General features: G+C 43.1%; 1 protein-coding gene across 1 annotated transcript in view; it reads right to left on the reverse strand.

Moving 5' to 3' along the window:
• The window catches only part of LOC107694122 (ras-related protein Rab-6B-like), a 97,689-nt gene that overhangs the window by 27,132 nt on the left and 56,392 nt on the right, over nucleotides 1–14,165 (reverse strand). Inside the window, exons 3-5 of the mRNA XM_016493733.1 lie at nucleotides 9,175–9,228; nucleotides 8,695–8,800; nucleotides 7,024–7,135 (exon numbers count right to left, since the gene is read on the reverse strand). Coding sequence (XP_016349219.1) covers nucleotides 7,024–7,135; nucleotides 8,695–8,800; nucleotides 9,175–9,228 — 272 coding nt within the window. The remainder of the gene's footprint in view (nucleotides 1–7,023; nucleotides 7,136–8,694; nucleotides 8,801–9,174; nucleotides 9,229–14,165) is intronic.

Raw genomic sequence — 14,165 nt, forward strand, 5'->3', positions numbered from 1 at the left:
AAAACGAACCAATGGCTAGGCAGCGGAGCTGCACGAGCCTATGGCGACGAAGCCCGCCAAAGCCAGCCAAAGCCTGCCAGAATGGGTGGGGCATCTGGCTATATAAGCAGGCGTTCACCACAGGATTCTCAGATTTATTCTCTTTCAGCGACGACTCTACGTCCTCAAGCTGATCCGAAGCTGTTCGCCGTTGACACGCCTTCGCAGCTGGAATCGGGACCTCTCAGCACGGCTGACCTGCTTCTCCGCCGCTCCAGCGATCCTGGTTCGGGAAATCCCATGCGGAAGCTGCGCTCACGGGAGCTATTTGTTCCCACTGCGAGAGCTTCAGTCTCGCCTCTCTCCGCTCACGGATCGTTTTCTTTTCAGAGAGCGACTCCGCCCCTCGCGCCCTCCCATTTTCTTCCTCCCAGGGACTTGTGAGGAAAAAACAGCGGGGCAGAGGGGTTGAGCGACCAGCTGCGAGCGAGCCCACGTCGTCCCAGATCCCGCGTGCCTCGCTCTCGCTCCAGAGAGAGTATTCCCCCGTCCTTTTCTCCCGGTCTGATCAGCGTCCCTCTGCTGGTGCGAGCGACCTGATCTCATTTGGGGGAAGTGAGGACGAGCTGCTTGATGACAGCATGTCATTGGCAGCATCGGATGCAGAGGAGCTGTTGGGCTCGGTGAATGACCCCACCCCCTCGCCATCATCCGCGCCCAGCGCCACCAAAGACGGGATGGATGCCAAGATTCTCCGTATCCTCTCCAAAGCGGTTGAAGAGCTGGGTTTAGAGTAGTCTCCGCCAGAGGAGCCCTCTCGCAGCCGTCTGGATGAATGGTTCCTGCCGGGGCATGATCGTGGCGCACTCCCTACTCCGCCCGCCTTCATACTGCTTCTTCATCTGCCTTCTTCATCCGCCCTCACTTCCATCGACGGCGCTGAAGGGGTACGATAAGCCACCTCCCCTAGATGAGTCAGTGGCTGCGCATCTCTGCCCGCCCACGGCCATCGGCTGGAGAGCAAAGGCCACTCACCCATCCAAGCCATGTAGGTTCACTTCAGTTCTCGCTGGACGCGCCTACACTTCAGCTGGACAGGCGGCTTCGGCGCTTGTATATCGGCCCTGACCCCCTGGAAGATCTCCTGCTGGATCGAACAGGGCGTGGCCATGGGGATGGTTTGCAGAAGGACAGTTGTCACGACAGACGCCTCCAACTCAGGTTGGAGGGCGCTGTGCTTCAGCTGGACAGGCGGCTTCGGCGCTTCATTCAATGGTGGTCCTCCAGGTCTTCCAGGCCAAAATCCTCACATCCTCCGATGAGTCTGGCCTGGACCTCGCTACCCTCAGGGATCTAGGGAGTGCAACCGACCTGGCTCTGCGCGCCACCAAGACCACCGCCCAGGCGATCGGGAGATCGATGGCCAGCCTTGTGGTGCTCTAGCGCCATTTGTGGCTGACGCTGACAGAGATTAAGGACGCGGATAAGATCACCTTCCTCGATGCTCCAGTCTCTCCCAAAGGCCTTTTCGGCCCGGCGGTCGAAGGATTTGCTGAGCGCTTCACTGAGGCACAGAAATCGTCTCAGTCTATGCAACATTTCCTGCCTAAGCGCTCCAGCTCCGCTGCTGCCTCTGCTCGCCCTAAGTCTGCGCCGACTCAGCAGCCCGCGAAGCCAGCACCTGCCGCCCCCGCCGTTCAGCCCGCTAAGGCGCAGCAGACGTGGGGACGCTCTCGCATGGCCAAACCCTGGCAGGCCACCCCCGGAGTGTCGAGATGGGTTATGGGGATAATAAAACGAGGATATTCACTCCAATTCGCTTGAAGACCCCTGCGCTTCAGCGGCGTGGTCCCCACCTCAGTGCAGAGCAAGGACGCTCAGGTGCTGCGGTCAGAGGTGATGAATTTGCTGGCAAAAGGAGCTGTGGAAATGGTTCCTCCTGCCCAGAGCGAGTCAGGCTTTTACAGCCGTTACTTCCATGTCCCCAAAAGAGATGGTGGCCTCCGACCCATCCTCGATCTCAGACACCTGAATCGCACCCTCATGAAGAGGTCGTTCAGGATGATTACACTGAAACAGATCCTCTCAACCCAACCTGCGCTCGCTGAGAGCAGCGCATATACCGGGCAAATTGAACCAAGGAGCGGACATGCTATCAAGGTGCAATGTCCCCTCTGGGGAGTGGACGCTCCATCCGCAGACGGTTCATAGGATCTGGGAGATCTTCGGCGAGGCCGAGGCCTCAGAAGACAACTCTCACTGCCCAATCTATTTCTCAAAGACCAGGGACGCGTTGGCCCACGATTGGCCCAACCTGCAGCCCGCGAAACCAGCACCTGCCGCCCCCGCCATTCAGCCCGCTAAAGCGCAACATGAAATGCCCAAGCATTCAACTGCTGTGATAACGGAAAAAATAAAACACAAACATTTTCAAAAAGAGAGCAAACTTCCTCTTCCATTACTCATAATTGTTCTGCCCACGTGCGGCCAGTCACCCGAGTTAATTCAACCCCTCGCCACGCGGGCCGAGAGGATCCCCGGAGTGTCGAGATGGGTTATGGGGACAATAAAGCGAGGATATTCACTCCAAGTCGCTCGAAGACCCCCGTGCTTCAGCGGCGTGGTCCCCACCTCAGTGCAAAGCAAGGACGCTCACGTCCTGCGCTCAGAGGTGATGAATTTGCTGAGAGAGAAAAAGAGCTGTGGAAATGGTTCCTCCAGCCCAGAGCGAGTCAGGCTTTTACAGCCGTTACTACCTCATCCCCAAAAGAAATGGTGGCCTCCGGCCCATCCTCGATCTCAGACACCTGAATCACACCCTCATGAAGAGGTCGTTCAGGATGATTACACTGAAACCGATCCTCTCGCAAATTCGCTCGGGAGACTGGTTCTTTTCTCTGGACCTGAAGGATACATACTTTCACATCCAGATAGCCCCCCGTCACAGGCGATTCTTGAGGGATTCACCTTCGAGAGAGTGGCTTATCAATACCCCTACCGTCCCTTCATGGGATCTGCCCTCTGTGCTGAGGGCCCTGAAGGGCCCCGCTTTCGAGCCGCTACAGTCTGACAACATTCGGTTGCTATCGCTGAAGACTGCTCTGCTTCTAGCACTGGCATCAGTAAAGCGAATAGGGGACCTTCAGGCGCTCTCTATTAGCCCTGCCTGCCTGGAATTCGGGCCTAACGACACTAAAGTCGTCCTGAAACCAAGGCACGGTTACGTACCTAAGGTGCTCTCCACTCCGTTCAGAGCACGAGGACAGAGAGCTATCTCTGCTCTGCCCCGTCAGAGCTCTGAGAATCTATATTGAGCGTTCCGCCCCCTATAGGCGGTCGGAACAACTTTTTGTCAGCTTCGGTAACCGCACCAAAGGGCTTCTGGTTACAAAGCAAAGACTCTCTAGATGGATAGTAGACTCCATCTCGCTAGCGTACTCTTCTTTGGGCCTCCAATGCCCCATTGGAGTACGGGCCCACTCGACTAGAGGCATCGCCTCGTCTTGGGCATGGTCCAGTGGTGTGTCCATTGCGGATATTTGTGAGGCGGCCGGCTGGGCCTCGCCGTCCACATTCGCAAGGTTTTATAACCTGGAAGTCCCGGCCTTGCAGGCCAGGGTCCTTTCCGCTTGAAGTGACATGCGCTGCGTAAACAGATCTGACAGAGAGCCCTTGGCTGTATCACAGTTCTCTGGCATTGTTTCACCTGTTAGCTCTCGACCCCTTGGTGTCTAAGTTACAGGAGTACTCTGGAACGATTAACCAGGCCGGGTGTGACCTCGGGAAGCTCAGCCCGTCTTAGCCTTGGGTTGTTGTTAACTTCTCTATGGGCATTGGTTGCTTATGGAAGTTTTATACCTTTAGTAGTTCCACTACATTAGCACGGCGTGATTGTACTGTGTTGCCATATGCGTCTAGCAGACGCAGTACGAGTGTAGTATCGAAAGGGAACGTACTCGGTTACTAACGTTACCACGGTTCCCTGAGATACGGGAACGAGTACTGCATTGCTAGCCGTGCTATGTAGCTGCACGACTCAGTCGTCGCTTCAGTCAAAGTAACCTGAGAATCCTGTGGCGAATGCCCGCTTTGGGCTGGCTTTGGTGGGTTCGTCGCCATAGGCTCGTGCAGCTCCGCTGCCTAGCCATTGGTTCGTTTTTAATAAACTGCACGAACCTTTTAAGCTTTAAATAAATCCACTCTTGACTACATGCATTATTATGCAAATTCCTCATATGATAACAGATGCGATTAGATTAGATTAGATTAAACTTTAAATACATATACAATGACAGGATGTAAGTAGTTAGGATCTAACTAGAAGTGCAAATTGTTCTATGTCATATAAATACATTTATAGTAAATTGCAATGCTATAAGAAAATTTACTTAAACACCAAATCTGTATATGTGACCCTGGACCACAAAAAAACAGTCTTAATTGTCAATTTTTCGAAATTTAGATTTATACATCATCTGAATAAATAAGCTTTCCATTGATGTATGGTTTGTTATGAAGTTTTGATATATTTACGATAGAAAATTTACAAAATATCTTCATGGAACATGATCTTTACTTAATACCCTAATGATTTTTAGCATAAAAGAAAAATCTATAATTTTGACCCATACGGTGTATTTTTGGCTATTGCTACAAATATCCCCGTGCAACTTAAGACTGGTTTTGTGCTCCAGGGTCACATATTAGAATGATTTCTGAAGGATTTCCGATAAAGTGACCTGAATACTAGTGTAGTGGCTTCTGAAAATTCAGCTTTGCCATCCCAGGAATAAATTACATTTAGTCATTTTATTCACAATACTACTGTTTAAAAAAAAAAGGCATCCTTGGTGAGCATAAGAGTCTCCTCAAAAGCTATGTGTTGTGTACACCTCCTAAGCCACACTTACAATGTACAAAATGCATTGCATTAGATAACAAATTGTCAAACCAAGTGGTATCTGCAAACAGGTAAACAATCAAGTTCTCAGGTTTATTGCCATAACTGCTCTTGCTTCTAATAATCTGTTCTGTTTCTAAAAATTGTTCTGTTGTTTCAAAGTCTCTTAAGACTGAGAGCTGTGGATTAGTATGGATAACCTGCTCTTTGCTCAGGAGGTGCAATGGAGGATGAAAACTATAGAGGTGAGTTATTATTGAACAAAAAGAGAGGAAAACATTGACCTCCCTCTGGGACACACAGTTAGAGAGAGAGTAAAACGACAAAAAGAGAGAGACTGAGCTGTATTTATCCCTGAGCTCCCACGTCTCTGAAGGACTGAGTAAGTGAAGCATGAAATGCCCATTTCTTACAAGTGTAATTTGTTTGATGACATGTTTTTCTGATCTGTTAGCTAGAGTGAAATATTTTACATTGACATTTTATATTAAAAAAAGTGATTTTAGACACATTTTAGGGCCGGTGACTAAAAATTCAGGCTTTGTACTGATTAAAGCATGACACGAGGTAGTTTTAAAACAAGGGTAGACCGAAAACAGTGTTGGGGAAACTCCTTTGAAACTGTACTTTCCCTAACATTACAAGCTGCTGGTAATTTATATTACAGTCAAGTTGCTCATTTAAAAATAGTAATTAGCTATACAACACCAAAAAGTAACTTGTTACACTGAAACTATATTCAAGGGGGAAATATCTTTGATGCGATTTCAATTTTTCCTTTCTCTTTGGAGAGTTACAAGCTCGTAGACAGTATAAGTCATTAAAATGTGTAATTATGTCCCCACTGGATGCAACAAATGCCTCCTTTATAATGGTTTTTAATGTTTTTGTCTCGTCGCTCCGGCCGGACAGGGCATTACAATATGGTAAGGGGCGTAACATTTCCGTCACACGCTTGAGGTATTCGGCCAATCACAACGCACTGGATAGCTGGTCAATCAGGGCACACCTCGCTTTTCAGACCAATGAGCTTTGTAAAAATCAATGCGTTTCAGCAAGGCGGGGCATAGAGGAGAAACAATAATGTACAGTATATGGAAAATAATGTGTTTTTTGAACCTTAAACCGCATAAACACATTTCATTACACCCAATACACAAAATAATGTTCTTTTTAGCAACATCATATGACCCCTTTAAATACACACAAAAAAGGAAAAAGAAAAAAGCAACTATGTGATTTCTTTTTTTAGTCAGAGCAATATTTATCCGTTGTAGATTTCAAATAGTGTAACAACATTAACTTGAACATACATGACCATTCAAACTTTTGAGGTCAGCAAGATTTTGTAATACAGTTTGTTTCTGAATACAGTAAAATGGTAATATTTTGAATATTATTAGTTTAAAATGACTTGATTCCTATTTGAATATATATTAAAATGTAATTTATTCTTTTGATGGCACAGCTGAATTGTCACAAGATCCTTCAGAAATCATTCCTATATGCTGATTATACCATATAATTGAGTCAATAGCAGTGATGAACAGCGTAAAATCTTAAATGGAGAAACTCTGGATTGGTGAATAATTTTTAAAGTTAATTTAAATGAACAATCCAAACGAATGAATTCACTAAAAATAATTATAATTTCCAACACTACATACATTAAACTGAATATTACCTCAACTCACTCAGCCATGTGCACAAATATATAACAGTAATGTAGCATTTTGCCTCACTATATTGTAACAGGTTGGGGGGAAAATTAGCTTGTTAATTTCAAAACTTAATAGTAAGTTAATACTAGTTAGTGTAGTAAAGCATGACTACTTTGACCTAGTTACCCTCCAACACTCTCAGGGAGAGATCATTTTAGGGCAAACATTCTCTAAACAATGTGTTATTTTTGCATTGCTTCCTTTACCTCTTATCTTCCACACAAATATAGGGTTTGTTCTCAAATGATCCGTCATCCTGCATTCCCAGAAGTCTAAAGTGAGAATAAGGCTTCCTTTTAATTTTTCAGAGAACCTCTTTAATGAAACTGTCAGCTTCGATTCACACGCTGGTGAGTGAAACAGCCTTGTTAAGCAGCTTAATAATAAAAGCGTGTGAGAAAGATCGAGAGCGAGACAACTCACCTCTTATCTGCCAGATCTGTTTTATTGCCCACCAGCATGATGATGACATCACTCCCTCTCTCCGTTCTCACATCATCGATCCATTTGGAAGTTTGCTGGAATGAATTCACATCTATACAAAAAAACAAAAAAAAACAAAGACAGAAGGTGGTAACTACTTTGTAGGGCAAACACTGAAATAACCTAGATTTTGGATTCTACTATTAATATTGGCTGTATGTATTAAAAATAAATAATTAATATTGGCTTAATGTATGAAAAATAATTTGTGTGCCGACCGAGGATGGTCTACGTGTACCCAGCTGAATATTGTTAAGTATTGTTTTAAGTTCACCTTAATATTTTTAATGTTCCATAATTGTTAATAAAAGGTCAATTAAAAACAATCTGATAATCTGCAGTTTAGGCTGGTATACTGCATTACATTGTAATGTTGAATGGCTATAATTGCTACTTTTATGCCCAGAAATTGGGGGGGGGAATCATTTTATAAAAGCATCAGTATCAGTAATACTGCCCTTCATTCATAGTACTTAGTAAAAATATGCAATAAAAGTATTTAAAGGGGTCATATGATGCGATTTCTATTTTTTCTTTAGTGTGTTATGTAACTATTTGTACATGCATAAGATCTGCAGAGTTACAAAGCTCAAAGTATCCCACAAAAGGATTTATTCTATCTAAAAGAGAAGGCTGATCCAGAACGGGATAAAACGTCTCGTTCAAACACACCCCCACATCTCTACGTCACGATGTGCAAATATTTGCATAATGCCGCCCAAATGTTCATGCAAAGAAAGAAGGCGTGGTTGCAGGTATTTAAAATACTATCTTTGTGTTGTTTCCACATTAATCTGGACATTATACATGAAAATATTTATATTTCAAAAAATTTGAATGTTAAGTGCAGTTAATTAGAGAAACCTGTGCAATTAATCAGGTATTTATTTATTTAACTAGTCAACAGCCTAACAGATTTATAATTTTTCCATTAATACCTTGGTTGGAGGGTATGTTTAATTATTTTAAACATTTTTTAAATGTTGAATTATTTAAAAAAAAAATTTAATTAGAAAGTTTGAATTAGTTTTTTATGAGATTTTTTTTTATTATTATTAAATGTATATGGTAGTTGAGCTTATATGATTTCTTACCTTTACAAAATGCAGGGAATATATTGCACCTATGGTGCTCCACTGTGTGCTATTGTCATATTATTGAAATATTCAATAAGGTTTTATTATGGCATTTATACCTGTTCATGTGCAGCCTGACATCAGTGAACCTGCTTCTGCTTCAAGGTGAAACTGACTTTGGCTGCTTTACCTATAAAATCAAGCTTTGTGTTTTCTGTTCATACCAACAAAGTTTTGTGCACCGCTAACTCTGTCTCTAAAAGTCACAGTGGGGCTTACGGACAATAAAACTGTCATCTTTTTATTGTGAAAAATAATAAACCTATAGCTGCTTCTTACATCTTTGTGGTTGAATCTATCTGGTTATAGTATTAAACAAGGCTAGACCTGTAACACACTTTACTGACAGAAAATAATCACTAATCACATCTCAAATTGACAAATCGGGCAGCTGTAATCATGTTAACTGCTTTGATTTTTTGGCTCTTGGTAATGTATTTCAGAGCTAAAGGAGGTTTGTGTGTGTTATGCTCACTTGTGATGTCATACACCACCACAGCTACAGTGGAGTCTCTTATATAGCTCGGAATGAGGCTCCTGAAACGTTCCTGGCCTGCCGTGTCCCACAACTGCAACCGAACCTGCAAGTCAGAGACCCCCAACTGAACAGTCAAATTATTCAGCCTCTCAAACACATATAGACAAAATTACATAAACACGTGCAGAGCCGAGCTAGGAGCTGGATCAATATGACCTTATAAAACCACAGCAAACTGCTCCGCTGAAGGTCATGGAATCATTTCTGAGTTATAAACTCCAGACATCTCTACAATCTATTTTCTTGATACATGAGCTTCCAGCCATATACTAAAACTGTTAGAAATCCAGCTGGCATAATAAAAAAGCTTTGGAGATTCAATATGGTTTCATTAAAACTCTTCTCTTTTGACATGGAATAGAAAACGGAGGAGTGCATTTGATTTACTGCTGTATTAGAGCATGCTAGACTGCTTACCGTTCTGTCCTCCAAATACATGGTTTTTGACAAGAAGTCGATTCCAATTGTCGCCTGTTATGACAGAAGGAATACATTATGTAAGAACAAAATGAAATCAGATGCTGAAACTGAGTGGAAATATATACTGTATAGTATATAGTATATATAGTATATATATATATAGTTTTCGTGCATGGCAAATCTAAAGGCGTTCTAGATTTCGTCCCGAGAATCAAAAGATGTTGTCTAGATTAAAACAGACAGCCGTTACGTTCTGCCTGTCAGTTTGATGACGGTAATAACTGCTATACATGATCACTCTGTTCTGGCACCTGCCTCTCTTTATGATATATTATATACACATACTACAGAGTGTGGCTCCCGACTATAAATTCAGAAAACAATGCATATATTAAAAAAGAAAAATTAAAACATTTTCAAAACAAATTCTCTGACAATGAATTTTAGTGAATAACGAGTAAAATTTATGTCTGTTCACTGTACCATATTGGTTATCTGCCAATAAAAGTATTTCACTGGTGGTCTATATTACACACAATTGGCCAATATTGTATATTAAAAGCAATTCTGAATGTTTATTTCCCTTATTTTTACATTTATTTATACTTTTGCCAAAAACACTAACAACTTAATGACACTTTAATGATAACGAAATCTTAATATATTTTTTCATACTTTAAACCAGCAGATTGTAATTTTTGTTGCCTAAATCTCTTGTAGCATGCAAAATGACTGATTTAACATTTTAGTGTCTCATTTTCTCAATTAATTGAATTTATCATATACCGGTATGTGTGTGTGTGTGTGTGTGTGTGTGTGTGTGTGTGCGTGTGTGTACGCACAAGCCATATGGACAAATTATAAGGTATAAAAAAAATCAAGTATTTTGTTATTCTTGGTACTCAACACTCTGCTAATAACTTAATTTTGTAGGAATAAAAATCCTACATGAAAAACATAATAGTCAGCAAATAATTCTGAATAAATCCCACAACAGACCCTCTGATTTCCTGAATGCTGTTACTAGAATATTTGTGTGTTACTTGATATTCTCAACCAATCACCACATGGAATTTAAATGTAGAGATGGGTTGCCAACATTATTGTAAGATAAAATGATGCATTGGCTCAGGCCACCTCCCATCTGCATTGGTGAGATTACTTGAACACTGACAGAATGAAAGTGCCTTCTGTCGTTGAAAGCTAATTCATTCTCCACTGATGCTTTTATTGCAAAAAGAGTGCAGTCGATTGTGTCGATTACATTTGTAAAACCAGCGATTGCTGAAAATTGCCTTTTGAGTGTGTCTGTTGAATTCAACATGCAGCACGTTTTTAACATCCTCTGTTCAATTTCCGGCAGTTGCAAAAAAAAAAAAAAAAAAGCCAACTATGCAGAGCATATGCTTGGGTGGACATTTGCCAAGTTTATTGTTTATTAATCCAGATGCATTTTACGGAGGCGTTTTGTGTGTGCTTTTATCCGGATGGCCCCTGGTTTCCTCAGCTGTGGGCAGCTGCCGGATCGATAGGGGTCCACAGATCAGTGGAATCTGAGGAAAACATCATGGATGTCTGCAGTACAGAGGAGTGGCCTTTCTGTGTGATTCAGTTTGATTGTGATAAGTGTAACATTTTTATGGCACAAAAGAGCAGATAAGGACACCTAGCCACCACTGAAGAGCCGAGCCTCTAGAATGAAGATATTATTTATTAGTCAAGTGAAATTTATTTGTATAGCACTTTTCACAATACAAATTGTTTCAAAAACATTTATCAAGATGTTAATATTTATAATATCTTAGCAGATTAGAGCTGGGTGATAATTTTATGTTACATTTTATGAAAAATATAGTAGTAATGTTGTCTAGATATGCTATATAGTACATATTGCTTTATACTTTATGTATGCAGGTAAAGTAGTGTGTACTGTATATCCAACTTTAATATATCACTGGGTGATAATATAGTTTTTATTTTTTGAAAATATAACAACCAAGCAGTTGAGATTTTCTACAGTTGAGGTCAAAAGTTTACATCCCCCTTTCAATCTGCAAAATGTTAATGATTTTACAAAAATAAGAGGGGTAATACAAAATGCATGTTATTGTTTATTTAGTACTGACCGGAATAATATATTTTACATAAAAGATGTTTACATATAGTCCACAAGAGAAAAGAATAGTTGAATTTATAAAAATGACCCAGTTCAAAAGTTTACATACACTTGATTCTTAATACTGTGTTCTTACCTGAATGATCCACAGCTGTTTTTTGTTTTTGTTTTTTTTTGTTTAGTGATAGTTGTTCATGAGTCCCTTGTTTGTCCTGAACAGTTAAACTGCCTGCTGCTCTTCAGAAAAATCTCTTTCCACACTGAGGACAACTGAGGGACTCATATGCAACTATTACAGAAGGTTCAAACCCTCACTGATGCACCAGAAGGAAAAACCATGCATTAAGAACTTTTTGAATTTGAAGATCAGGGTAAATGTAACTTATCTTGTCTTCTGGGAAACATGTAACTATCTTCTGTAGCCTCTGAAGGGCAGTACTAAATGAGCATACAGTCATTGTTGGAAAGGGTTCAAATACTCAAAAATGCTGGAAAACCAAAGAATTTGTGGGACCTGAAGGATTTTTCTGAAGAAGAGCAGGCAGTTTAACTGTTCAGGACAAACAAGGGACTCATGAAAAAATATCACTAAACAAAAAAACAGCTGTGGATCATTCAGGTAAGAACATCCCATCATTCACTTTTGAACGGGGTCATTTTTATAAATTCAACTATTATTTTCTCTTGTGGAATATATGCAAACATATTTTATGTGAAATATCTTATTCAGGTCAGTACTAAATAAACAATAACATGCATTTTTTATGTGTCACGGTGCTGCCTACTGTGTCGGAGCGAGGAGACGTAGGAGCATTTACAACTAAAGTCTTTATTTATCCAAGGAACAAAGAACACACACATAGCAGGGGATAGACGAACAATATCGGACGCTGGACATGGAAAAACACAGGGCTTAAGAAACAAGGAACTAATTGGGATACACCTGAAATCAATGAACATAATTGACACGAGGCAGAAACTAGGTCATGGGGAGAACATGGGGAGAAAAACACAAGACACGGGAACACGCTGACATTGGACTGACATTACTCCCCCCTCTGGACTGACATTACTCCCCCCTCCCAGAAGGCACGTCCACGCGCCACACAACATCCAATGGGGAGCGTTCTGGGACCCATGGCGGATCAGGCAGTTCGGGGTGCCATGGCGGAGCAGGCAGCTCGGGGAGCCATGGCGGAGCAGGCATACTAGGGAGCCATGGCGGAGCAGGCAGACTAGGGAGCCATGGCGGATCAGCACTTGGCCCGGTCTCTGCGGCCGGATCCCTATAACCCCCTCAAAAAAAATCCTTGGGGAAAATATCAGCCCCTGTGGCCCTCCGTGGGCCTGACTCAGGAACTGTGGCCCTCTTTGGGCTGGACGTGGGAATTGGAGCCCTCCTTGGGCTGGACGTGGGGGTTGGAGCCGACACTGTAGCGGACTCAGGGGCTGGAGCCGACACTGGAGCGGACTCAGGAACTGGAGCCCACACTGGAGCGGACTCAGGGGCTGGAGCCGACACTGGAATTGCACCCTGCCAGATTATGCACCCCCTAGTATTGGTAGGTTAAGGAGTAGGTGTGGGGAAGGGGTTAGGATTAGGGGTGGGGATGGGATTAGGCAATCAGGTAGCGACTTCAACGAGGGGGTGCATAATCTGGCAAGGGTGCAGAATTCGGCACAACACCAGATGCTCTCCAGACACCGGAGGATACCTTCCCTCCAGCTCAGCCCTGTGGTGTCTGGGAGGTCCACGGGGCGATAGTAATTGGCCCCGATCCAAAACATAGAATTGATGGTGGCAACGCTGTCACCGCAGCGAGCCCGCAGAATTGTCGGGCGTACTCAATGAAAGGGAGATTCCTGCGGGCTAGAGCGGAGAACCAAGCGGCTATTTCCATGGCCACGGGGAGAAACAGGAAAACAAAAGACTTTCAAAACAAGAAACAAAAACACAGGGAGAACAGGCGCCGCTTAGCCTACTGTTTGTAGGTCCGGTATTCTGTCACAGTGCTGCCTACTGTGTCGGAGGGAGGAGACGTAGGAGCATTTACAACTAAAGTCTTTATTTATCCAAGGAACACGGAACACACACGTAGCAGGGGATAGACGAACAATACCGGATGCTGGACATGGAAAAAAACAGGGCTTAAGAAACAAGGAACAAATTGGGTGGAAAAACACAGGGCTTAAGAAACAAGGAACTAATTGGGACACACCTGAAATCAATGAACATATTTGGCACGAGGGAGAAACTAGGTCATGGGGAGAAAAACACAAGACACAGGAACACAGGACTGACAGTATGGTCCCTCTTATTTTGGTAAAAAATAATTTACATTTTGCAGATTCTGAAAGGGGGATGTAAACTTTTGACCTCAACTGCATGGTAGTGGTACATACTACTTATTATGACTGTACTGTTTGTAGGTTTGATATACTTACAGTAGTTGTGTAAATTATTATTCATTAACCCGTAACCCAAAGGTTGCGAGTTCGAGTCTCGTACCGGCAGGGATTGTTGGTGGGGGGAGTGAATGTACAGCGCTCTCTTCCACCTTCAATACCACGACTGAGGCACCCTTGAGCAAGGCACCGAACCCCCAACTGTTCCCCGGGCGCCGCACCATAAATGGCTGCCCACTGCTCCGGGTGTGTGTTCACGGTGTGTGTGTGTTCACTGCTGTGTGTGTGCACTTAGGATGGGTTAAATGCAGAGCACTAATTCCGAGTATGGGTAACCATACTTGGCCACATGTCACATCACTTTCACTTTTAAATTGTGTTATTTATTTGTTTATTGTGTTTGTCACAGTGTCTGGTTGTGGTGCCCTGGACTGGCCACTTGAGGGCGCTCTCCCGTTTCAGTTTT

The sequence above is a fragment of the Sinocyclocheilus anshuiensis genome, unplaced genomic scaffold (genome assembly GCF_001515605.1).
Source record: "Sinocyclocheilus anshuiensis isolate Anshui unplaced genomic scaffold, SAMN03320099.WGS_v1.1 scaffold1530, whole genome shotgun sequence".
Classification (NCBI taxonomy): domain Eukaryota; kingdom Metazoa; phylum Chordata; class Actinopteri; order Cypriniformes; family Cyprinidae; genus Sinocyclocheilus; species Sinocyclocheilus anshuiensis.